The 26,691-nt window shown below is 36.9% G+C and overlaps 2 protein-coding genes across 4 annotated transcripts in view; one reads left to right on the forward strand and one right to left on the reverse strand.

Moving 5' to 3' along the window:
* Nucleotides 1-18,241, reverse strand: NDC80 (NDC80 kinetochore complex component). 2 transcript variants are annotated; one of them, XM_048057978.2, is made up of 17 exons: nt 18,118-18,241; nt 16,996-17,106; nt 16,246-16,332; nt 15,190-15,313; nt 14,886-15,058; nt 12,933-13,035; nt 12,039-12,128; nt 10,684-10,777; nt 9,702-9,808; nt 8,638-8,782; nt 8,146-8,351; nt 6,980-7,132; nt 6,617-6,706; nt 5,374-5,466; nt 3,981-4,111; nt 3,080-3,182; nt 1-2,711 (listed from the first exon to the last, which is right to left on the reverse strand). In XM_048057978.2, the coding sequence occupies exons 2-17, from the start codon at nt 17,094-17,096 to the stop codon at nt 2,589-2,591; spliced, it is 1,923 nt and encodes a 640-aa protein (XP_047913935.1). In that variant the 5' UTR covers nt 17,097-17,106; nt 18,118-18,241; the 3' UTR covers nt 1-2,588. The 2 variants fall into 2 exon arrangements, with proteins under 2 accessions (XP_047913935.1, XP_047913934.1); XM_048057977.2 differs by lacking the exon at nt 18,118-18,241 and adding an exon at nt 17,874-18,027.
* The window catches only part of METTL4 (methyltransferase 4, N6-adenosine), a 15,574-nt gene continuing 7,058 nt past the window's right edge, over nt 18,176-26,691 (forward strand). Inside the window, exons 1-8 of one of the 2 annotated variants that reach the window (XM_048057980.2) lie at nt 18,176-18,252; nt 19,174-19,676; nt 20,443-20,505; nt 21,997-22,363; nt 23,156-23,225; nt 25,001-25,175; nt 25,374-25,480; nt 26,056-26,144. In XM_048057980.2, coding sequence (XP_047913937.2) covers nt 19,260-19,676; nt 20,443-20,505; nt 21,997-22,363; nt 23,156-23,225; nt 25,001-25,175; nt 25,374-25,480; nt 26,056-26,144 — 1,288 coding nt within the window. In that variant the 5' untranslated portion in view covers nt 18,176-18,252; nt 19,174-19,259. Of the gene's footprint in view, nt 18,253-18,281; nt 19,095-19,173; nt 19,677-20,442; nt 20,506-21,996; nt 22,364-23,155; nt 23,226-25,000; nt 25,176-25,373; nt 25,481-26,055; nt 26,145-26,691 lie in introns of those variants that run through there. The other variant, XM_013179501.3, reaches the window with a different exon arrangement.

The following is a 26,691-nucleotide window of genomic DNA, read 5'->3' on the forward strand; positions in this document are numbered from 1 at the left end:
CATGTTTAAGAAATTTTATTGGGTTTGAAAATACATAAACTTAAGGCATATTAAGTAAGCTGTACAAAAGATACATTAGCTGTAAATAAGGGAACTGTATCCATACAAAAGCCAAAAAAATTACAAACTACTAATACTATTGCAATATGCAGGTGCCAGTGGTACACTTTGATTAAGACTTCACATTCCGGTTTAAAAAACAAACTCAAGCAGTAATTATGTTCTAGTGTCTGTTGCATAAATCTGAAAGCCACATCCCAGAATACAAATTAAAAAATAAGGAACTAACTTCAAATATCCCACAGGGGCCTTATGTTCAAGAAACACTGAAAAGTTCCTTGCATTTTAAAGTGTGAAGATGTATGAGACTAACATCGGCTGATGCCTACTATATTGTATCGTGACACAAAAATCACCATAGTATTTTACAGAACCTAGGTCAAATCCTGAGCTAATTCTGAAGTCAATTTTGTTTGACATACAGACCAATAATGAAAACATGTTGCCAACACTACCTGTGTGGACTTTATTACTTGGACTAATTTCACTTCAGAACATTAGCTTTGCAAGTACACGAAGGAAGGTCATTCTGACCTTGATTTCTTAACCCATTACCATTGGGTTACATTTTGGCCTTTGAAATTACATTTACTCAGCCAGCTGACTACTCCCCATGGCAAAGAGGCTGCAGATACTAAGAAACAGGAACAACCAGTTACAGAAGCAGAGAAAAGTCAGGAAGCCAGGAAAGAGTGTAATCCCTAAAGAAACACTTTAAAGGAACATGATTGTTTGGTATTTCTAACAGTTTTGCTTAATTAGGAGAATATTGTTTTAGATAAATATATTAGAAAGTTCACAGAAACAAGCTTCTAGAAAGAAAGAACTGAGATTTGAGGAAAAAAGCAAGAGTTTGTAAAGGTAAGACAAAAGAGGAAAACAGAAGAAAGAAGTGTTACCTGCTTGTCAGAAAGCCTTTATAGCTAATTCATCTTCCAGAATATAACAAAAGAGAGGTTGAAATTTAAATACTGCCATAATTAAAGCATCTGAAACAAAATACCGAGACCAGAGCTAGAAAATTCACATACTATGTTAATGAGGACGACTGAATTTCATGCAAAAAAATAGCCTAGAATTAAACACAATTCAGCTATTAACTTTCATTCTGTGTTTAGAGGGTCTAACTTAAGTTTTTATGGGTATTTGAAGGATCTGTGTTTCACGTGAATACTTTGTCTAATTAGAGAATTAAGGAGCAACTTTATTTAGCTATGAGCCACCAGAAACTTTTGAATAGATTGCAGATTTTTTGTTGTAGATTTGAATCAGTGATTTATCACTGAACTGTATTCAAAAACCTCAAATACTTCAATACAACAGGGAATACCATCATAAATTAAACTATCCAATACTTTTTTTTAAGAACACAAAAGTATATAACAGTAGACAAGCAGATACTACTTCTGCTTTCTACATGGCATCAAACAAGAAAGAAGTACATGCTCAAGAGATGGGGATATATTCTCTTCAGTGTATTTGGACTGGAGCTCCCCATACACTAACTTTACTGCTACTTTCCTGAGGAAGAAAAAAAATTAAGTATGGTCTGCCCTACTGGTGTAGCAAAAGAATGCAGACTCGCTTCAGATCATTTTCATGTATACAAGACTAGTTAGTTACATCTTCAACTGATGAGCTAGATTGACAGAATTCATGTTGCCCTACTTAGAACTCTCTCTAGTACACGTACTGAAGAAGTACAGTAAGTTTTCATCTGGTGCTACAAGCTCTCAGAGACAGAACTTTGTTTTCAAACTATCTTTCATTCTCTAGATGATTTACAAGACTACCGTATAACTACTACTGATCTTTCCAGAGAGGTTTTTGCTAAAAGAAAAATAATAAAGACCTTACACATGTACCGGGGGTCTCTGAGCATTTGATAGATAACAGAACAGACAGGAGACTGGAAGACATTTACATTTGGTCTTGATGGTAAATTGAAGACTTGAGGAAGGATGTGCACCATCACGTGTGCACACTAAATACATACTTATACATACGTATACTAGCAAATGCGCAAACTATACTCCAAAAAGGAAAGTGTGACTCTTCTCAGTTAGCAATCTTCAAAGTGTAGAAAAGCCACTAGTTATTTTATTTTTGTCAGTATCCCCTGCATTGGTGCTGTCACTTGCAGTCTTATCTGTAAGTTCACTGCAGCTGGTTATTTTTAACAGGCTGACAGTACTCACCTTGCTGAATGTTACTAGAAGAGCACATATGATTTATTTATACAGGAAAAAAAATGAAATTAAGTTGTTCCATAGTTGTCCTGTTATAGACATTTGTAATTTTGTATAAATACATTATAAGGAGGAAGTGTAAGCAAACCTTTTTTTTTTTAATTGCAAATGTTTCTTTTAATCCTTTACTATATTTCTATTAATAAAGCAGAGGAGGTTCATGAACATTTCTTAAAGTTAAAACCAATTTAGCTGCTAAAAGGATGGTTGCTTCCTGCATTTAGGAGGCACCACAACAGCTTCAGAAGCACAAAATTTTCATCTTCACCTTTTTAGTAATTACACGCTTTCAGCCTTCTTTTTATAACTGTCTAGAATTCCAGTCAAGACTGACAGTAGATCTTCAGACATGAATTCTTCATAGTCTCTGTCAATTTTTGCATTCTGTTCATCAAGATATTTCTGGAAAAGTTACAGAAAGTTTATTAGATCTTTTGTGGTCTCTATTGTGCTGGTTCTGCTAAAGTATTCTGAGCAGTCATTACATGGGTTAAGTGATTTCAGTTAAACGCTAATACATGGAGCAGATGCAGATTAAATCTGACAAGATGTTACTAGTGAAATATAATGATCAATTCTGATTACTTATACCAAATATTTTGTCAATAAATTTAACCATAGTCTCATGACTAACCATAGAAACCTTAGACTCAGTGCAGCATAAATAACTGATGATTTACTGGGTGGAGCAAGCTCTAATGTAATGTGTTCAGTTATAGTTGCTGATATCTCTAGAAAGATTTAATTCTGAGTATTGAACTGCAGCTTACCTCTATAGATACTACATGAGTAGCAATCACTTCTAAAAGACGATTCAAATTATCACCTGCTTTCCTGCTCTCTTCTGTTGTTGTTTGCATAACAATTTGATACCTAAAAAGTAAAGACATTCAGAAAATCGTGACTGTAATTCTAAAGTTCCTGACATCTACTACAAATTCTTTACCACGGTAGATATATTGTCATGTTTAGTCATAATTTTCCCTATTAATATTAACTTTAATATTAAACTTAAGTCAGGCTGGATTTATTAACATGCAACCCAGGAGAAAAAGGACCATATTGTGCTAACTAGTAAGAAACAAAAGTACCTTAGAGCATCACAGACTTCAGACTGTAAAATATAGTTGTCACATATATTGGTAAACAAACTAATATCTTTACTACAACCACATGAGTCACAGAGGTTGGAAGGGACCTCTGGAGGTCATCTTGTTCAAACCCCCTGGCTCAAGCAGGGACACACAGAGCAGGTTGCCCAGGATCACATCCAGGCATCTTTTCAAGATGTCCAAGGACTCCGCAACCTCTCTGGGCAGCCTGTGCCAGTGCTCTGCCACCCACACAGCACAGAAGTGCTGCCTGATGTTCAGAGGGATACTTGTGTTTCAGTTTGTGCCCGTTGCCTCTTGTCCTGTCACTGGGCACCATTGAAAAGAACCTGGCTGCGTCATACGGAAGAAGTACACGGAAAACAGGAGTGCTGGTACAACAGACAAATATGCTTGCAAAAATAAGTGTCAAGAAGAAATGTATTTCAACTGTGAATTTGTGAAACTAATATATCAAGATGGATATCCACTCAAAGAATTTTACATTAGGACTCAAGAGAATGTCTTTATCTACTCCCCTACATAATCTACACAAACAACTAGAAGTCATGGGCCTTACTGTCGCTGAATATCATGCAGTTCATTTGTGGCTTCACTGAGACCTTCATTGACACCACTTTCAAGTAGTTGTTTATGCTTCTCTAACAATTCCAGCTCATTTGCACATTTTCGCTCCTCTTCTTCTGCCTCCTATAAATATTAAGGAAGAAAAAAGAAATCACATATTTTAGGAAAAATTAGGATTTTTTTCCACTGCGTATTATTCATCCTGATACTTGAATTAGGAATTCATGACACATGGAACTTCACACTCAGAACTCAAAAAACAAACAAAATCAATCACAAACCAAAATACACAACCCAAGAACAACTCCCTCTCACCCCCCACTCAACCCAAATGTTTCAGGTATTTTCTGTATCTTCTGCCATTCAAAGCCAACTTAACCTTCCCCTTATTTTTCTAACAAAATTTCAACGTCTGTGTTGCTGCTGTCTTCCCTTCAAAAATCATTTCAAAAAGATATTATATGTATTTTTTCTCTAAATAGCTTAGAAACAGAACTTACAAACAACTGTTTTTGGGTTTTGACTACAAAAAGATTTTTCTCTTTTGCCTCTGAAAGGAATGTAGGAAATGTAAGTAATCAAACAAATGCACAAAACCAAACCCAATTCCCCCATCATTAAAACATTTAATTCTGGTAAATTACTGAAATATAATACTTCAAAAACACTAATACTGAAATCTTATGGATGGTATATTAAAAGTTACAAGAGAAATTACATGACTATGTTCTATTATAGCCATCCAGATGTTATTGAGTATTTTATGAGTTTGCCTTAAAAGAAAGGTGCATGTAGCGACATGGATCAAAAGCTACATTTCAGGAATTTTTGAAAGCTATAAACTAAACCAATTGCTTCCACCCACCTAAGCAGTGTAACTGCTGGGGGGAAGAACAAATACAAAAAAACCAAACAATTTTATACCATTAAATATTTGGCTAAAAGAACATTAAATGTATGTTTTCCTCAATATTTAATGTGGTAACAGGTTTACTACAAACTGTAAGTTTATTTACTATATACAAATCATAAACAAGGTAGATCCTATTAACTCTAAAATGTGTTTAAAGCAAGTTTTGCGAGTTTGCGATCTTGAGGTCAGGAGATGGACATGGCTGCTTTTATTACTGGTTGTAGTAGCTTATGATTTATTTTGGCTCTGCCAAAATATGACGCCAGGATCTTAGGAGAAAGTGGAAACTAACTCTTAAAATAATACCCAAGTAGTTTTGGAAAGAATAAGAGAACACTATCCCCTGCAAGATGTGTGGGCAGAGGTTCAAAACAAACAGAAAAGCAAAACAAAATCTTACATATAAATACAAGGATTAAGGATAAGGATATCATTAATGATAAATTGCCATCAATATACAGAAAAGTTTTACCTTTAGCTTCTGATGGTAAAGATCATCCAGCTTTTCCGCTTCTTCTTTCAGTGTTTTCACGCTGCTTTTCTTCTCCACTACCATTGCATTCACCTAGAATGAAAACGTGACTAAGAAAATATAAAGTAAAAAGAATTCCTATGTATAACTCCATGCCATCGCAGACAACACATTAGCCCTGAAACACTGTGTTAAACTAGGTCTGGCCAAAATGGAGTTAACTTTCTTGATAGCAGGCTGTATGGTGTTCTGTTTTGGATAAACGGCTAAAGTGGCATCAGTAACACACCAATGTTTTTGATATTGCTCAGCAACACTTGCATAACTTGGCTACTGCCAAGGGTCAACCCACCCCTCAAGTGCTAATGCAAAGAATTGTAAGTGACATTTGGTATCTATACAATCACACCTTTTGCCACAGAATCCTCATTTCACAGGGAGAGGGGGATGAAAAAATAAACATACTATCTTTGGTGCATACAATGCTAATAAAAGTTTATTTGCATTACATGTAAAAATGTTGGGCTAGAAATGAAGGTTCTTCTAGAAGAGTAGGTTTTGAATATATAACTGACATGGAAAACTTTCAGCTATTTATGGTTTAGAAAAATACTAATATACTTTCAATACTTCAGCCTTAAGGTTGATTTCAACAAAACCATACTGACTCAGGAAAAAAAAAGGGGGGGGGGGGGCTTTATATGTTCTGGAAGAGTGACCCATAATCTTGAATATAAGCAAAGGTTTTTGGAAGTCCCTATACAAAGTTTAGCAAATATTTAATGATCTAATTTCTGTGCTAGTAGCAGGGGGTTTTGTTTGGTGTTTTCAAACAATTGGTGCTTTAAGTTCTTCATGGCGGTGCATATGGCAGCATGTTATATGACCAGAAATTCTCCTCCTTCCAATCCATCCTGAATCCAATATTGCTGAAAATCTTCCTACTTACAACATGCCAGTGATAAGCCACACAACAGAATGGAATTGACAGCTTACTAAAAACAACTCTTTCCAATTTTTATGATCAAATACATGTAGCTGCATTACCTTCAGCGTAGGGAATACATACTATTTCAACCTAATTCTCACAAAAGCTTTTAATAACAAAAAATAAGTAACATAATTAAAGCAGTCTTCTCACAGCTTCCCAAAAAACACACAGTTCACACATGCAAGAGGTCAAATGGGACTAACAGGCAACATTGCGGTATCTTAGTACTAATTTTCATTAACCAAAATATACCTGTTCCAAAGTATCCTCCAAACTCATTTTCCGTTGAGTAGCTTTCCTAATTTCTTCTTCAGTCTGGTTTATGATCTCCATAAGGGGAGCCTGTAATACACACAAGAAAATCTAGCTAATGCAATTTGTTAGTTTAAACTAAGTTTTTCCTTTCTCCATTTTTTTTTTTTAAACTTAGGCTGCTGTACCCTCCAATACTACATTTTCTTCCATATATCCTGTGTAACTATGACAATTCACCCCAGAAGCTTTTCACTGAAATTTCATGGCAAGTTTTAAGAGAGACTTTCCTAACATTTCCAGATAAACACTAGCATTTCCTTGTGAGTGGTAACAGATGCATTCTGTGTTGACTCTACTTACCTTAATCTGAGTTCTGTATTTGACTAGGCAATTTGGTCCTGTCTCTGGATTAAAGTGAATCTCAAAGTCATGGCCTTTGGAATTCTCAGCACTTATTGGAATCAATTTCAGCTTTCGAGCCAGTTTATGATACTCTGCCAACTGTGTTTCGATCTGTTCAGAAGTGAAAAGGACAAAAACCATAGAAGAAAGACAAGTGAAAAGCTTTGCAAAAAGTATTTGTATGGTATTTTAAACAGGTTTCTGGGTTGTTCTGCACAAATAGAATTCCAAGTCATGCCACAGTACAAAAGAGCTGTATGTATTAGCAATCCAGCAGTTTGCTCTCTTTGGAGTAAATGTTGTTTTAGGATCCTTTCTGAGCTTATTCTACAAGATTTCTCAGCGTGTTTGGGTAAGACTGTATGGTTTCACCTATGGTTTTCCCTACTTCTGTATTTTTCCTGCTTCAACTTTTTGAGGATTAGTTGACAGGAAAGGAGAAACGTGCTTAGAAATAATACAAATTGCTAAAACAATCACTCATCACGTCGATATGCCTTCTCTCATTGGTTTTGCCAGGAAACATCAGTCACACATCCTAACAACATACTTTTAACTTCAGCATATCTATGGACATAGCTTATTAAACGCTCAAAGTTCTGAGTTTCTGCCATTTATATTAAATGTCAAGTAATACAAGTATTTTTTCCAGTTTTATGTGCTTCACTGTTGTAAGATATGAGAAATTTAATACCAAGTGCTTGAGAAAGCACAACCCTGCCAAATGCAAAAGATATTTGAAACAAATGTGGGTTTTATTTTATGTTCCTATGTAGCGAAGCAGCAGTTTTTAAATATCGTCACTTACAGGGCCACCTGTCTTCATTCTGGGTAAAAGGTAATAAATCCAGCCCTTAAAGTCCTTCTATTAGAATTTCCACATAAGGTGCCAGTCTGTCCCTAAACACACACAGAGATACTGATTCAAAGCACTAGTTTTGCATTCTTTGTGAAGTCTTAACAGGATCTATTTCAGGCTAATGTTACTGAAGCTCTTCGGTTAATATACATCTATGCTGTTCTAAAATCATTTAGCAAAAGTTAGCAATAGATCAAGTCCCAGGTTTAAGCTCACATCATGAATACCGATAGCTACCTCCCATTATGGAAGGGTTTTTACATACCGCCTCTTTATTTCTAGCATATTTTAGCTCTTCATTCCACAGTTGATGTTCTTCTGCTTCCAGTTCCTTAGTCAGCTTGTTAATGGTTTGCTGTAACTCATTTCTCTCATGATTTATTCTCTCAATATCCGCAACTGAGTACTTTTGGTTATCAAAGATGTGCTGGAGCCGGGCATTCTCCTGCTTCATTGCTTCTACTTCCATTTCTAAGTTCATAAACCATTTGTTTACATTAATGTAAAAATATCAGCCTATATAGTTAAGCCTTATCTCTCTACATTTTTATGAGTAAGTACTACCTGTATTTCATTTCTCTAGCTTGCAAACAGCTATAAGCCAAAATTTTCTTTAACAATTAATTTCGTGAAGTTTATGCGGAACATTGGCATACACAAAATAAGTATCACACTCTTTCCCAAAGCTGAGAATTACAAACTATTTTTTAAACTTATTTCTAGCTTTACTAATCATTTATGACCAAAGCCAACTTACCTGCTGCCTCAACTTCCTCATTAACACCTTTCATTTTCTGATCAAGGATGTTTGTATGAGATTCCAGATTAGCCAGATAAGCCTGGTATTTCTGAACATCAGCTTGAAAAGATGATCTCAGCTTTCGTAGTGATACTAAACGATCCTAGTAAAAATAGATGGAAAGAACAAACAGTATAATATTAACCTAAAATAATCATCTTACTTTCCCGCCAAGATGGTAGAACAATTACAATCAATTTCAATAGTATAAATATAAAATTGAAGAACTCATTATTATTATTTTTTAATTTGTGACAGCTGACTCAAGTTAGAGTCTTTAGAATAATAGCAAGAGAGGCTGAAAAGATGGCTTGTACCTTAAATCTTTTACTTCAGCATTTAAAGCTTTGATTTGCATTAGGCACTAAAAATTGCATTAGGCACTAAGAATGTTGTATAAAGAAAGTTTTTACTGCAGGAAATTCACAACTTAGGTATTATAATACACTAAAGGCAGATGAAACAAAAGGGCAAGGAAAATGGGAATACAACATGTAAATTTTGCACAGCAGACAGGAGTCTCAGTTTGTCAGCTACACAGCTAGTAAACTATTTTTAGTCTCATGACATATTAATACCAGAAGCTGCTTTTTCTAACAAAGTATTTCCCCTAAAAAATATTTTTATTGATTGCTACCACTAAAGCACCAAGTGCTTTCATCCACTAAAGTTCTCATACCAACATTTTTGGCAAAGATACTGTTGAAATTCAGATAAACAGCGGTTCAAGTATTTTTATTAATATTTCAGCCAATGCAAGATCTCATTACCCCCAAAATACCTGCATAATATCAAACAAATAGTGACAGCATGGTAGATGTGTTCTACTACAATAGCAATGTGTTCTACTACAATAGTATAGAATCTGTAATAACCAGGTCTAACTGGAATCTTATAAAGCATTGAAAATAGTTTTCCATATTTGTAATGTATCACCAGACTCTTCCTATAGAATAACAACAAAAGGTTCAGTAATTGAAAATTCAAGCCCCCCACATACACAAGGAAGACAGTTTACTAACCGGCTCGCTTTCCCTTTCTTTTTCCAGTCTTGCAATTTCTTCATGAAGTCTTTTGTTTTCTGCTGCTAAACCTTCTATCTGGAATTCATCTATATTAAATAAATCCTCTGTGGGGGGATGGGGAGAAGAGAGTGGGGTTATAAGTTAGTCTCACTGAATATCGCCACCTATTCAGAATATCTGGGTAATTGTCTTAGCCTCAGCACAGTGAATATCTGTTATCTGAACAATTATTTTAAAGAGAAAACTAAGAGAAACTATAAAAAAGATTTTACTGCAAATAGGCAACAGAACAAACCAAACAGTGTTTAGCTCTTATGTGACACAAATCAATTCTGTGACATCAGTTTCCAAACTCCCATAAAACACACACAACAGGACAGTGGTGGTTAGACAAGTTTCCTCTGTTCCAGCTTCACAAGTTAATCTTATTTGTATACACCTTCCTCATCCACGTGCTTCCTTGCATCTTGAGACTTCCTTTACTTCCCTCAGTCTTTGCCAAAAAATGACATGATTAATTTTTCCTACTAATATCTGGTAACGTATGATACATGAATCACATATGGGAATCTTTGCAACAGTTTAGAACTCCTGTTGTTTTCAGAACTTTTAGAAGCCGCCGAACTTCTTTTCTCATCAGATGTGCAGCCTATGGCTTTTTCATTTAAATAAAAACTTAGATAGAAACAAGAATATTTGCACAGATGGAATTTGCATCTGAGGAACAGCATATGGCTTTTCTATTACAAAGCCATTGAAAACAACAGGGTTACGCATGTACATCTGACAACAGAACACATCCTGCATATCTTCACTGGTAAGAATGCATGAAAAGAAAACCAAGGCAGTGCAACTGAGGTACTTGGGAATTCCACATTCCCTTACATCAGATCATTTTTACTTGGAAACTAAGCAAAACTCATGTTAGGAGAAAAACTAATAACAAAATCAAATACTTTATTAAAACATGAAAACTTACTTAATTTTGACTGCACTTCTGCATCCAGTTCTTCAAACGTATCTCCCCCTTTCATGAAGTGCTCATAACACTTCACAACATAGTCCATGAAAAGCTGAGAAAAATTTAAAAAGTTTTCATGAAGATTCAAAGGGTTGTAAAATAGCTAGGTAGTCTAAATCTACTCGACTAATGGAAGTTAAATGGGAATTGAACAGCTGATGATAAAAATATCTTCCAATAGTTGACTGCACTTCTTTCTGTAGGAAAGAACTTTTTTTTCCCCCTTTAATCATAAAATCATAAGATTACATGTAGGTATTTGGAATTTGCATTGTTAGCAAAGTTCTTGAAACACTTCACACATTTCTCTGGGATACTTAACAATAGTAGTAGGTACTATAGTAAGTAATTCATTATCTTGCAGTATATGATTCTCTGAAGCTAGATAATAGAAACTAGTTCTGTTTAACACACCTCGTAGGTAAATATGCGCATTATACTTTAGATGTGCAGATGTTACAGAATTACTACTAGAATTACAGGAAGGTTACCCAACAACAATTTGCTGGAGACTTTCTTTCAGAAGCAACTATACCAGTACTGTAAATTTTGTTTTAATATATGTTTTATGTGCAAATGTATGAGTGCATAAACACATTCAGTTTAAAAGCATTTTTACTTGTTGACTGTCAGGTTTGTAACCTTGATCCAAAATCCCAAATTCTGATTTCCAACCTTCCTCCCCCCCCTTTCAATTTTCTTAATTAAATCTTCTGGCACATCATAACATCCCCTTCCAAAACTTCAGCTTCAGTTGACACAGAGTTAAAACTGAATAGTACCAGTAAAATGTGATAAAAACAGAAAGTAAGCAAGCTGCTGGATTTTGAAGTGCCTGAGTTACATCGCCACCCTATTTTCTAGCTAAACATTACCACCAATTTTTAAATGGTAAACTGAACAGATATCAACAGGAGCCACATTTCCAATTAAGTCACTATCTTTACACTGTACTGCTGTTATCCACAGAAGACTCAAGTGCTAAAGAGAGATATACCTGAGACCCAACTCAGACAACAAACAGCATAATGACTCCCTTTCTCCAGGAGAACGGATTCATAGCAACTCGGAGAATAAGACATTTCAGTTTAATACCCACTCTTGACTGGCCAGGATGCCTGCTCAGGAAGCAAGTTGAACAGGCTTTTTATATAATGCTATTATACTTCCTAGAGAGCTCTGAATATAAAATAGAACAGAATATACAAACACAGTTCAGTTCAGATTATTCTATCATACCTGAATTGTTGTATTACAGTATATGGCAAAATTCAGTTGAACAATTCTGCTAATCATTTACATTTTCATAGTACCTTGTTATGTACAATTCCATCATCCGTCTCTCCTCCCCAGTTCTGTCCATCATCAAATGACGATGAATTTTCCCTCATGGCAGAATACAACTGAGAGGCACATGTTTAGATACAAAGAACAATTATGAATATCTCCATTAGTTGTCATATTAGGTTTATATTCATAAAAGTCACAGTAACATCGGCTTAGGATTTCAGCAAGCAATGTGTAAAGGTGCTGCCAATCACAGAGTAACATGCCCTGCGTTTTGTTAACTGAAAGCACCAGTGAAAAGGCATTAACTGGACTATCAACACTGCCAAATTGCCTTGGTAAGCTAAATGTATCTTTTCAGCATATAATGGATGGGATTTTCAGGTATATGCGATTTAGCAGTGTTGAAATTCTGTAACAGATTCCAACCTTGGTTCAGACCTGAGCTGGAAGCAACAGTGAATAGCCACTATTAAGAGATAAGCATACAAAAAAGTATACTCTGTACAAACAATCACATGACACTGGAATAATTGCTATTGAAAATTCCATCCTTAGACTTCAAATTTAACAGAAGATGGCAGCTATCATATGAAATTCAGCACAAAAGATGCTTGATTATACTTATAAACTTATCACATTTATATATATGTAAATATATAAAAATGTAATAAGCCATTTTTCCTCAGACAAATTTATCCAGTGTATAAAGTCACAAAAACAAAATTTAAAATCATAATATAATATTAAAAACTCAGTTTCTAAGTTACTAATAATAAGGACTGGATGGCAAATAAGAATACCTATATTTTTTCTTCACATAGATAAAGAAAATTTTTAGAACACTTAAGACATCAGTATTGAAACCAACATTCCAGCCTGAAAAGTGGAAATATTTTGCTTAAGAACTCAGATGCTACCTTGACACAGTCGATTAACCAAACCAAAGCTGTCACGATCTGAGGCCACGTGTGTGGAGCTCCCACTGTGTACATGGAGCTCTTTGACAAAGCAAAAGGGTACCTATAAGGGAAAAACCCAACATTTTAAATAGCTGTGGAAAACAAGTAACTAAAACCAGCACGTTTCTACGTTTAGATCAAGCCACACAAGGAAGAACAAACTCGATTGTACTTTATGCTGTACATCAAGAGGAGATAAGCAGAGGTCTTACACCACAGTATGTTATTCCATTATCGTGGGTTTCTCATTCTGTGATTGAATGATTTTTTTTTCATAGGCAGAGACTAGGAACAATCAAGGCTTCATACAAAAACGCATGCACTATTAGCTCCTTGGTCCTTTCCTATTCAGTTTACTATGTTGCCTTGGGTCTTGGTAGCAAGTGCCCTTAAACCAGATTGTCTTTCTCCTTCTAGAAAGAACTACGGGAGAGAAGCTCACTGCAGTACTAGGGAAGAAGAGTGGGTGCCCTGTGAGCTTGAGGTGATTCATGATGAGACAAAAGACCTCAAAGGGAAGACAACAAACACAAAAGAGGGAATAACAGTTCAGTGGATGCTTAGTCCACTGGATGTTCAAGCCTGGAGTTCCTAGCACATGAGAACAGCAACTGAGATGCAGGAGTCCTATTTTTATAAGGCAAGATCCTTAACTCTTGGATCAAATGCACTTTGAAAACAGAAGAGCACCTGACAATGAGCTTACAGCCACGCAACAACAGAAAACAATTTCAGAACAGCTTAATATCAAAGTATTAATATTGCCCATAAATATGGGACACACAAAGGCTATACTACTAACAACAGACATCCTCTCAAACTCTTCTACAAATCAATGAACAGAAGTGCAGATGTTATTCCATCTTTAAACTGACAGTTGCACCAAGTTATCTTAAGAATTTAGGACAAGAAGCCACTGAAATAATGACAATTCTAAATAAGTACTCATGAACCACTCAGCTTGAGGACTTTTAAAAAATGAATTATTTACATCAATTTTCTAGCTCTCAAAAGACTTCTTAAACTGAGTTCTCAAAATAACTTTTTATCGGGGATTACGCTTTTGGTGCAGCAGAATAAGGCCTCTTGAGAGCACTTCCTTTTCCATATTTCAGATAGGGCAGCAATTTCATATGTTACAGATTAAAACAAAACTTTATTAAAATACTGAGAAGTAAGCAGAACAGACATGTATACACCTACGGAACCCTGGCACACCATCATGGACTCAAGTCTACAGAAGCAGAAAGCAGCTGACTTTTCTGAGACTGAAAATTAAACATTAACTATGGGCAGTGGATTTTCCTTCTTGGAAAGTGTTGGTGCGTTCATGATACCAAACACTTACTGTATCAAATCAGATTAGAAATAAAATACCCAGCTACTGTGTGGTGTTTTAACCTCAGCAGCATTTTTATTAATTCTGCCTCCTGCTTGAAATGCACAATGATATAAATTAAAGGAAAAAAATGATTCTTAACTAAATGAACAGGAGCCAACAATCTGAAATTGTTTTTAGTGCTTGGATTTGATCAGAACATGTTTGAACAGTCTGTTATAAACTACCACATTAAGACAAAACCTGCAGTTTTCATTCAAGAAAGTAGTCTTTCAAAATCCAATACAAATACAGATAATGAATTACATTTTACTTTACAAAGCAAGCTTCCCAAGCTTCCAGGAGTCTATAGTTTTGGAATTTCAAATAGAAAATGTACGATCTTGGAACCAGCGAGTAATCTTAGAGGTAAACAAAAAATGAAGCAAAATAATCACAACATTGTAGTTTCAGAGTTGAATCTGACTAAAGCAGCCTATCCATTCTTGCCAGCTTTAGTTCAGAATCCCTGGGTTTAACTTCTAGCTCGACCATATCGGTTTAGCACAACAGACTAATAATAAGAATCTTACCCCAGCTCTTTAAAGACTCTAGGAATTTCCTCTTCAAATTTCGAGTCAGGCAGTTCATACGAAGGGCAGAGAAAACCATAGATAAAAGTGAAGATTTTTAAGAAGTCCTTTACGGATGGAGACTGTAGGGATTTCATGGAGACGTTATGGGCGTAACCATTATCAACAAGAAACTGAGAAAAAGATATATAAAGTAACATATCAGTCAAAAGTAAAATCTAAAGTCAAAACCATTAAAAATAAATATTTTTATTAGTTTTCTTTATGCCTTATAACAAATTTTAAAAGTAATTTAACAAGTTACCTCACAAAGCTGTTTGATACATTGTTGGATGAATGCCTTGTCATGAAGCGGCCTGGGATCCTTGATCTTTTCTGTACCAAACACGCCATACTGACTGTTGCGTGAACCTCCAGCCCCACTAGTTCTAAGAACGAAAAAATATTTACACTTCTTGTGACAATAAACAGAAACAAAGTTCTTGGGTAAGTCCTTACAACAGTGCTTTTTTTTAATGTTTCTTTTACATTTGTTGTGCAAAGGAATACTTGAAGGTTTCTCTTTAACTAAGAAGATTACAAAACATCAACCTGGAAGCCACAATGCCCACATACAGAGGGATTACTACTTCCTAGATGAATATTTTCTTCAGTTTATTAAACAGAAGTTTTTTACAAAGCAGAAAAATAAACCAAAGGTGAAGAAACAAACAACATAGGTGGTTGGAAGTAAAAACTAAAATATTTAAGGAATATTTAAAAGGTTCCCAGCAACAGTGGGATCCAATGAAAAGAGATACCTGTAGACATCAAAACACAGAAAGCCATGAACTAAGATGAAGACAATAGGATTTTGGAAGGTTTGTCTCTCAGAATGAAGAAGAAACTAAGACAGAATACTGTTGATATGATTCTTATTCTGCGTGATTGGTACCTCATTTAATCTTGGCTTAGTATTATCTTTCTGCAAAAGACATTGTCTGTTTTCCTGAACTGAAGAGACAAAATAAAGCTAGGTAGTCAGAATGCTACTGTAGGAAAGGCTGATCAAAATCTGCTAATAAAAACATGTCCCAAAGCTGCTTTGAGTTGGATTGTTCTTCCTTAAACAGGCTCTCTTGAGAAGCTTTTAAGTTCTGGATTGCATACTCGTCCCCTTGAAAACCCAAGAGGAAGAATAGCTTTCAAATCAGTTCCTCCTCTACAGTATTGTTATTTAGTGACCAGAGTGCAAGAAGGTCTGTTGGCCTCAGATCCATTATTGCCTATAATGGATATCTGACAAGGAAGAAAAATTGCAAGATGCTGTGGGATTGTTATTGTTTTAATTTACAGCACAAAGAACTAAAGCTGTCAATACCTCTTCCCAAAAAAGCTGACTTTTCTTTCCGAAGTTCCAGACATCGGTTTGCTCATGCTCAGCTTCCCAAACGTTCCTCTGTCCTTCCTGAGGGATAAGGAGAAGGATCAAAGTGACTATTTCTACCATTTCATCTTTTGCTCACATAAAACTATAAGTACATTCATTTAAGTCTAAGGACACTCAGTATAGCAGTGTCTTAGAAATGTCAACTGATTTTAATGCATTATTTGTTCATTATTAAAGCTACTTTTGCAATAAGTTTTTTAAGTATACATTTTATACATACCATATACCCAGCTACCTTCTAACAAATAAGCAAGTAAAAGCATTACAACATGAAATGTGCCACAGGCATACAAGTAGATCAAAGTTTTAGATCTCAAGTTATATGCTGACCATACCACATATGCACATATATGCCACCAGCTCTGACGCCTATAGATCTTTAAAACAAAGAAAGCAAAACACCAACCAAATAAAAAAAAAATCCAAGAAAAGTGTTTTTCAGAGCTATAGAGTTTTAAACTCATATTCACTCCAGCAGTAGGAGACATATGTTTGGAATTACGCAAGAGAGGTTTTTTTTGCACAACCAGAGTACTTCTGCAGATATCCTTGGCTGCAGGGAGCTTTCTTCTCCCTGCTTCCCTCTTTTCCAGTGTCTACTCACACTCTCAAACAACAGCAGATCTTCAGGGACTTAGGCTTCACGTACGCATTCTTAGCAACACGATCAACAACACTTACATCTGAGGTGTTTGAAGACCCATCTTGTTGTTGTCCTGCACTCGCAGTACCATCGTAGATTGCCGACCGCTACTCCCCGCAGTACTTGAGCTTCGTCTCATTGTGACTGAGCTGTAAATCACAATCTGTCAGTTGTGGAGAGTCTTGGCTCTGAGAATACTTGTGTTTTTGAAAACACCTCAATGACTTTTTAAGGGGTCAGAATATGCAAGTGTACATTGGACCAACAAACACGCAACAGGAAAACCATTTCTAGACACATTAGGTTCTTTTTTAAAATACAATTAAAGAAATAAAAGCAGCAATGCACATCTGAATCAATAATTATGTAGTGGCAGCCACAGGCTCTTATATTAATTATTTTAGCAATGAAAGCCTGTGCTTGTTCCAAACCTGCTATTTTGCCTTTATTTATATCTGGTCATTTTTAACTGCAAGCTCCAAAAGCAGAACAGCTGAACAAGTTTCTTGTTGCAGTCAGCTAGAAGGAAAGCCACAGCAGCGTGGCTATTGCTCCTAGCACCGCATCCATCAGTCACTTCCTCAGCCGCTACCTCTGAGCCCGCTTAGCAGTCTTGCAAATGATCTGTCAGAGAGTGCGGTAACTGCAAAGGCCATGTAATATTACAGATCTTCAGGCTACACATGCAAGACTGATAAAAGTAAATCCGGAAGCACTGAACTGTCTCTACAGTGCTATTAGACAGAAAATAACTGTATAGGAAGTAAGTTAGTGAAAAGCGTTACCTTCTACCCTCTCTAGAGGGCGTATATTATTTATGGGGGGGCTCAAACTACAACTACAAACTACCAACCCCCTACGTTATAGATATTACCAGAAAAGATCGTGAACATGCAATAAACCACAAGCCACAAACCCAGGGCATAAACACTTGGCCGGAGCCCTCCTCACAGCGCAGCCCCCCGCCGCCTCATCTCCCGGGGGCGGCCGCCTCATCCTCCCCCCTCACACCGAGCGAGCCCTGCCAACGGCTGACTCCGGCCGAAGACCCGCCCGGCCCGGCCCGGCCGCGTTACCACCGAAGAAGATGGCGACCCCCACTCCCGTATCCCCCCGCCCCGGGCAGGGCCCGGGGCCAGCCGCCGCCGCCCGCCCGTTACCGCTAACGGCGCCGACCCCTCTTCCCCGTTTCAAATCCGCCGCCGCGTGACGTCACACGGGAAAAGGCAGGCCGAAGCTCGCCGCCGTTCCGCCCGGCGCCGCTGATGCCGTACAACAAGATGGCGGCGCGCAGGGTGAGTGAGGTGGCGGGGCGCGGCGCTTCCCCGCTCCGCGGCGGGTGCCGTACGACGAGGGCCGCGGGCCCCCTGTGCCCCCCGCGGGGCTGTGGCCGGGGCCTCGCCTCGCCCGGGGCCGGGGGGGCGATGCCGGGGTCCCAGCGAGAGCCGCCGGGCGAGTGACCCCCTCCTGCCTAGGGTTAGGAGTAGGGACGTGTGTCCTCCAAGTGCGGGCTGCTGGAAAAAAAACAAAAACAAACAAACAAAAAACCAAAGCACTAACACCCAACCTGTTTTACATAAGAGTCAGAAAGGGAAAAAAAAAAAAAAAACCAACAAAAAACCACTTACTTTTTTAAAGTAATAGTACAGACTATGAAAAGTCAAACGTTATCAAAAGGCCGTAGGCTCTCACATCTCCATTTACTTCATAAAAGTCATATCGATCAACTCATTTTCTGTATGTGAAAACTTGGATGGGATCCAGAGATACATTAAAATATGATGGTTTTCTTCAAGAGCACGTAAAACGTACTTGTGCTTTTAACCATATATTAAATTTTTTTTTTTTTTTTTTTTTTTACCATACCTAAAAATGTGATGATTTTCTTCAAGTGTGTAAAACATACTTGTGTTTTTATGACTGAGTGCTGTGGTATAAAGTGTTAACTTTATACGATAAAATGCTGTTTTCTAACTTGTGAAAAGAAGGATCTTAAATAATTCTACACCACATGAATTTATAGAAGATTATATAATAAACTAAAAGAGTGCACTAAGGGTCAGACAGGCTTTAACAGGGAAATCGGAAGAAATTTCTACAGATTGTCTTTTGAGCACATGGAAATGTCTATCACGAGGTAGGTGTTACTCTGTTAAACAATAATAATTCTGAAAAGTGAATTCTTTAAAAATAAATTTAAAAAAATATTTCCACAGGAGGAATTTTCACCAGGAATTGTGTGTGATTATTTGCTACGGTTTCAGGAAGTTGATTTTTCTCCCTGAAGAGCAGGGGATCAGTGATGTCTGTGGTACATCGTCTGAGAGCAGGATGGCTCCTGGATCATCTGTCTTTCATCAACCAGTGTGGCTATGAGATCTGTGACTCCCTTCCATACCCTGGTGGTGTCACCCTGCGTACTTCTGTCACTTCTGAATATCATGCTACTTCTATGTTTCCTGCCACCTCCTCAAGAGATGGTCCTGGTCTTGGAGATGCTGTAGAAGAAACAGAAGGTAAAACAGTGAAAACAAGATATGTGTTTCGGGAAGAATTCTTTGACATTTCTAAGCCCCATATAGCTGCAGCTCCTGAGCAGCAGCTGTTGCAGGGAGATCCAGAGGTGAGTCTCACTGAAATAAAGGCCAGCAGCAGTGCAGAGGAACACGGAGAAGGAACCAAGAGTGGTGGTGAAGATTCTGTTGCTGGTGCTAGGAAGGTATGTTCTCTGTAATACAGTAACCTACACTAGTCCCCAGGTAACTGACCTACGTTAACATTGTCTTGCAAATTTCTGTTTCCTGAAGTTACACAGGAGAGCAAGAGCTTTTCCACAATAGATTTCAAGGTGCATGGAAAATGTACGCACTCATAAGGGTATTCTTGGGTTCCTTGTGTCAGTAATGTGCATCTTGTGACCCAAAAGCTGTCAATTGCTCATGAAATCTTCTGATGTTTGTTGTGATCATGGACTTGAGCTAAACTGTGGTAGCTGTCATGATTGTCCAGATTAACAAGGTGGGAAAGACAGTATGAACTTACTTTCAATATGTAGGTTGTTCAGTACTGTTCTTTGTGGACCAAAAAAGCCCCAAAGTATCACAGGTCTAAACCAACAAATGAAACTGTGAAGACCTGTTTAATGATCTGTTACTGGTAAACTGCACTTGGCAGCTGAACAAGTATCTTCTAGTGTGAGCCCGAAGGAGGTCTGAATGTGAACTGTGGCATGCACTAGATACTGTTAGATCCCAATGCCACAAATAATTCAACAGCTTCATTAAGCCTTTCTGTCATGAGAATGCCTGCAGCAGGCTAGGTATTTGAGATGTTATTTTTGCTTACTGGATTTATACTTGTGATAGGAGAAATATGGAAAGCTTCTTCCAGTTTAAAAGAGTTGATTTGTTATTCATGTATGTTTGATTATTTATTTATTTTTTCATTATGAAGTAATATTTTTTTTTTCATTGCTCATTCTGCAGAAACGTAAAAGGAAATGTGTATTCAACCAAGGTGAACTGGATGCCTTAGAATATCATACAAAGGTAAGTTTGAACTAAAGTATATTTTGCAAGTATGTGATACTTGGTTTTGGGCTATGTATGGAGTACAAGACATTGTTGCAAATAAATTCTATTTTTATAGCTTGTTCCATTAATAGAAAGGTCATCTCTCCAGTCCCTCAATGAATTAAGTGCATGCTGAGAATATCTGCTGGGTAAATATATGTGAAAATAAACTAGACATCAAACCGTAGCTCAGAAATTTCAAAGAGCTGAAAGCTGTATTCACACAATATTTTTGTTTATGGATTACTGAACTTTATGCACTGGTGAGTTGAATATTAGTTGAACAGGGAGTGACTGATTTGAAATAAGCAGCATAACCTGTGCTGAAGATCGACTCATTTTTAATGTATCAGGACACTGCCGAAGTTATTTGAAGCTTCTCTGACCAGAAGTGCTCCAAGGTGTCTTGTTTCTGCTGATGAGAAAAGAATTATTTTCTCAAACATTTTGCGTTACCATAGCCATAGTAAAGCATCATGAATGAATTGGAATTCAAGCCTCTATTTAGGCTTGCGTCAGTGATGCACTGGTGAAACTACTAGTACTCAAACATCATAGTAAATCTTGAATACATAAAACATTATCCACAGATTAAGTTTACTTAGGCTCTCCTAAGTAGTGATGTGAATCTAAACTGGGACCTGCACTTGTTTGCTTTTCTTTATTGAATGTAGTAGTCATATTGGGCTTTTTGTTTAATTCTGTTCTTCCTAAACTATATTTAAAAAACTATTTTTTTTTACATGAAATTGATTTTGTAGTAAATATGCAGTTTGTTATGTTATGGTGCAGAGGTCCTGTAAGTATTGCTGTGAATAAGCTGTGGATGTGAAGAACTGCCTTAAATGAGAGAATTTTGAAGTTCAACATCAAACTTAAGTTTATGAGTGTAAACCTTCAAGTTAAGATAAAGCTCTTTAACAATAGGAATAAGGGAGCGAATCAATAGAATAGGTTTTTGTCTTTATTTGTCTTTTGTTCGAAGCCTAAACTCAAAGACATACTTTGTCTCTATAATAAGACATCTACTTTGGTAATCAGACATCTAAGCTTTTCAAAGTGATTTAAAACCTGGAAAATACTGGTTTTAGAGCCAAGTATACATTTCAGTGAAAGTTATGTTTGTGGACAGTAGCATGAAATTAGGTTAGAACTTTAACTTATGCATTCATGTTTGTTTAGAACAATAGTATTCCACATCTGTCTGTAAAACGTTTTATTCATCAGTCTCGGTATCTTTCTTCAGGCTTCCAACTATTGCCATTTTACCAAAACAAACAATCAAAAAACAGAAGTTAGCATGCCCTCATTAGCATGCACACACAGCTTTTCAGTCAATGATCTAAGTTTTTGGCAAGAATTCTTCTCCCATTTTGCAAATTGAAAATGTTTTGATTTCTATTTCATTCCCTGATGATACCACGCAGATACTCAAAAGATTTATTTTTTTTCTTTATGACCATACAGGTCAGGAAGCTCATTTGGGAAGGCACTTTGCATTTAGTCCAAGAAGGACTCAAAAGTGGTTTTCTTCACCATGCTACTACAGAACTCAGTTGCGGAAAGAACGTTGTTCCTGGGCACATTGGCTGTGGATTGGCTGACTTATGTGAAATGGCAAAGCAGTTTCCAGCTGTAAATGACAGTGACCATCGAGCTGTGCATGTGCTAGACAATGAAACTTCCATTCCAGAGCAGGACCTGCTTTCGTGTGTTACAGAGAACAACTCAAACCATGCAAAGATAGTTGTGTTAATGGGGCAGAAATACTTGGTGCCACCAAAAAGCAGTTTCCTTTTATCTGATATTTCACGTTTACAGCCCTTGCTGAAATGTAAGTATCTTTAGTCATTAGAATGTATCACTTGTCTCCTGCCTGAGAAGGCAGGTTGTTGTCAAGATAACTAAGGATTCAGTGAACTGTTTTCTTAATATACAGGCTTTCAAAGTGGTGTTTTTAACTTTGTGCAGGTAGGTGGGGGTTTTCACAGGAATCTTGAATGGAGTGAGGGGCCTGTGTTATGGGGAGCTTATTAGTTAGTCTCCAGGAGGCTCCTTTGAAAATCTCAGTCATGGCATTTTACATGAAACTCAGAATGCCACAGTTAGTGAATGTATTCTAAGCCGTAGTGGGTCTAGAAGTCATGCAAATGCATTAAATTGGGAATAACTGTGATGAATCATGGTTTGGGTTGGAAGGGACCTTAAAGATCACCTAGTTCCAGCCCCCCTGCCCATGGCAGGGATACCTCTACCTTGTCTATGAGATGAGCTCCTCTCCTATGAGGAGAGCCGGGGATGTTCAGCTTGAAGAAGCGTGATCTTTTACGTGAAATTCCCCAAGACGTTCAGCAATTCTTGGAGGAATCTACCACAACTCACACAAACTTTCTTTCCTCAGCCTAAAACTCTTAGAAGTATATGGTTATCTGAAGTCGAACAAGCATGCTAGAAGTCTAAACTTTTTTTTTTTCAAATAATGAAACAAAAGAAAGTTTGTATCTTTGTTGCCTAGAGTTGTTGGTATGTTGGTAGCTAAACCTTTATCATTTTTTAACTAGAATGGTTATTTTAAAACTAATTTACTGGTTTCTTTGATTTAATTTTTTGTGATTTTACTTCCCAGACAAGAAAAAATACGATGTAATAGTGATCGATCCACCATGGGAGAACAAATCTGTTAAAAGGAGTAACAGGTAAGTTTTACTGTAAAATCAAACATTGTCATTTCTGCTTAATGGACAATTAACCTGTTAATGTAGTGTTACAATCCAAGACAAATAATTGTCTCAAGGATTTTACTGAAATGACTTGAATACTTTCTTTACAAAATATTTGCAAGAGTAAATCTTAAATTACCTAACTGGTGAAAGAATAGTAGTTCTTTAGACTTCTAAGGAAGGCCTAGAGTCAACTGTTTTTTAAGGTCTAGGTCATGCAGATACTCATTTGAAATTCATAGAGTTACTTTAGTGGACATAAAGCTAGATAAATATTTCAAATATTTCTGGGACTGAGGTCCACTTTAGAAGTTTTAGTTGTTTATTTTTTTTATTTCTTTTTAATTTGAGCTTCAGTCTGAGTAGAAGAGAAAGTGATAATGCAGCAGTAAAATCCTCAAGTGCAATAGGAACTTTCAGAGTAATGTGCTTTATGAAGTCATTAACTTAGAACTTTATGGGCCTCTTTTTCTACTGAGTAACATCAAGTTTATGCCAGTGGAGCTCCCTTGATTGCCATAGAACTGCATCCATGTGAAAAAGAAGGACAAGGGGAAAATACAGCCTTGTAACTTTCCAGAATAATATCTGCTGTAACTTTTTAAATGTGTTATGAAGATGTGATTTCAGATGCACAGATTGACTAGTAGGTTTTACATTAAAAGCCCTACAGAAACCTCTAGGAACTTAGTGAAAGTCATTCAAATGTATTTCTTACCTGTGCAAGTTACTCAAAGAAAAATTATATAAATTCACAGACATGAATTAGCCATCTAGACCCTCTCTCCCTTACAAAATAAAGCCAGAAGGTGGCTTTGTCACTGCTGTTAGTTACCTTATTGATGGATAATCTTTATTTCACATCTGGGTTGTGAATCCTGTTTTCTCTGAGTGATCTAGTCCAGAAGGTATTTTGGATTTCAACCTTGTTACAGGGTTCTCGTTGTTCTTGCTGTTGCATTGTATAGGGATCCCAGGTGCCCAGACGGTGGCTGTGGATTCCAGTAAGCAGTGTGCCAATGTTTCTGATGCCGTAATGTGTAGGTTTCACAAATTGCAGCTTACTAAAAATGTAGAATAGCATCACAAGAAAAATGGTAGAACAGGATAGAATCTGCAAAGCATACTGTATTCACCAATGTAGAAGACAGGTAACTCAAAAACTTGCAGAACTGTTCCTCTGAATAACCTACAGAAACTTAAAATCATGAATAACTTTTGCGTATAGTTGGAGAAATGATTACTCTTTTGCGACCGTTTAACTTGCCAGTCAAAGGAGTGTTGCCCTTGCACTTGTAAATGACTCACTCCTCATTTTCATTCAGAGGATAGGTTGCTTGGTATGAAATAACTTCACATTGACTAGAGCAAAGAGCTAATTTCCATGAAATAGATTTGTTGTGGTGTAAAGATGAGAGTACTGAATTACAAATGATAGTTCTTAAATTAAACATGGGCTTTTAGGCTTCTTCAGGATCAAACTATCATAATAGTTAAATTGGGGGAATAGAAGAAATATGTCGTTAAAGATTTTGCTCAGTAAAACTTAAGTACGTACAGTAATGATTTTATATCAGAATCCAACAGATTTGGCCACTGGGTGTCACTCTTGACCTATTGTTTATGACGTCCTCTGCTGTCGGAAGATATTAAAGCATCTTTGCACTGTAATTTCCTTATCTCTTTTTGTTGCTTTGCAATTTTTATTTTTGGTGTATGCTAACTTGCTTTCTCACTGTATTGGTGTATAGATACAGCCACTTGTCTTCATGGCAAATCAAGCAGATTCCTGTAGCAGCACTGGCTGCGCCAGATTGTCTTATCGTCACGTGGGTGACTAACAGACAGAAGCACTTGCGTTTTGTTAAGGATGAACTTTATCCTCATTGGTCTGTGAAAACGCTTGCTGAGTGGCACTGGGTAAAAGTAAGTTCTCAGTTTGCTTTGTTTTTTTCTTGGGGACTGAGAGGGCTTACACTATGATACTCCATAGTTCAATAAATTGTCCATTTATTACCAGGTGCTTTTGTATTGAAAGGTATGGTGTTGTAAACAAAAGGTGTCTTGTTGGGAGAATGGGATATGAAAATTTTCCACTGTGTATCTTTAACTCCTTTGTGTCAGATTACTAGATCTGGAGAATTTGTTTTACCCTTGGATTCTTTCCACAAAAAGCCATACGAAGTTCTTATACTGGGGAGAGTTCAAAGAAGCGTAAAGGAAGCCCTAAGGTATGCCAGACAATGGTACAAGTCTCTTTTTGGGGCTGCTGTGTGTCACTACTTGTGTGTCGCTTGTTCATAATACAGTATTATGTCCCCAAATCTCCTTTTGACATCATCTTTTGGATGGCTTTGGGGTGAGGGAGTTCTTTAGTGAGATTAAAGGACAGAATGCTTTGCCTGTTCCTTACGTCTGTCTTTGTTGGGGAACTGACTCAAATAAAAGGTGTGTGGGCTTCCTTTGCTGACAAGTTCCATTTGAGCATGAGTCCTTAGCACAAGCTGAAGCCGTTTTAGGGTTGCTGGTGTTTTTCTATACATGAAAACATACAGGACTGTGGGGTTTGTCCTTAATGGGTTTGCATGGCTGTTGTTAACCATGTTTTGTCTAAAGCCTCTGTGGATTTCAGAAACTCCTGTTACGTAATATGAGTGAGCAATGTTTAACTACCCTTACACCTACCTGAAGTTTGATTGTGAATGAACACTGTCTATTATCAGAGTTAGCTCTGTGAGAGCTATGTGCATCACATTTGGTGGTATACATTCTCATGCTTCTTTTCTTCTTCTGGTTTATACAACAGGAAATCTGAAGATGTACTTCCAATTCCAGAACATAAGTTAATTGTCAGCATACCCTGCGGCCTGCATTCACATAAACCCCCTCTCGCTGGTATGTTTTTGTTGATTTGTGGTAGTTCTGTAGAGCATTTGACTTGGATATCTGAGGTGGTGTACCTAGAATGAGATAACTTTATAAGTGGTGTGTTTTAATTTCCCATATGCCAAACAGTTTGGCTCAACAGGACCTGTGATTCCTCAACGTTTCTAAAAATTATTTCAAGGCATCTAAGTTTTAGTCCCTAAAAATGAATATGAAGAGTAAAACTTCATTGTTGTGTGAATATTTGGGGTAGAAATGTTTTTTTTTTTAATTATTTTTTAATTTTCTATTTAAAAAGACATTTCTTCATTTGTTTCAAAATCCTGCAGGAACAGATTACAAATACCGCTTATATTAAGTTATTCCAAAGGACGTAAAGTTCCTTTGGTGGTGGTGGGGAACTTTGGGAATATATAAAATGAAATATCTTCTAGTTAGCTAACAGAAGCAGAAACCTCTTTAACATATCATCCTGAAAGAAATGTTTTTATTTCTGCATGAGTTGTTTGTACACCTGCAGGACAGTTCTGCCTTTAAATCCAAAATCTTAATCCTA

Source organism: Anser cygnoides, chromosome 2, assembly GCF_040182565.1.
Source record: "Anser cygnoides isolate HZ-2024a breed goose chromosome 2, Taihu_goose_T2T_genome, whole genome shotgun sequence".
In the NCBI taxonomy this organism is placed as follows: domain Eukaryota; kingdom Metazoa; phylum Chordata; class Aves; order Anseriformes; family Anatidae; genus Anser; species Anser cygnoides.

Coding starts and splice junctions, on each gene's coding strand:
- NDC80 (XM_048057977.2), bottom strand. CDS start 17,953: ATGAGGCGGCCGCCCCCGGGAGATGAGGCGGCGGGGGGCTGCGCTGTG. Junction 16,333..16,995: donor GGTCTTCAAACACCTCAGAT/GTAAGTGTTGTT, acceptor CTTATCCCTCAG/GAAGGACAGAGGAACGTTTG. Junction 7,133..8,145: donor ATGCTAGAAATAAAGAGGCG/GTATGTAAAAAC, acceptor ACTTCTGAACAG/ATCGAAACACAGTTGGCAGA.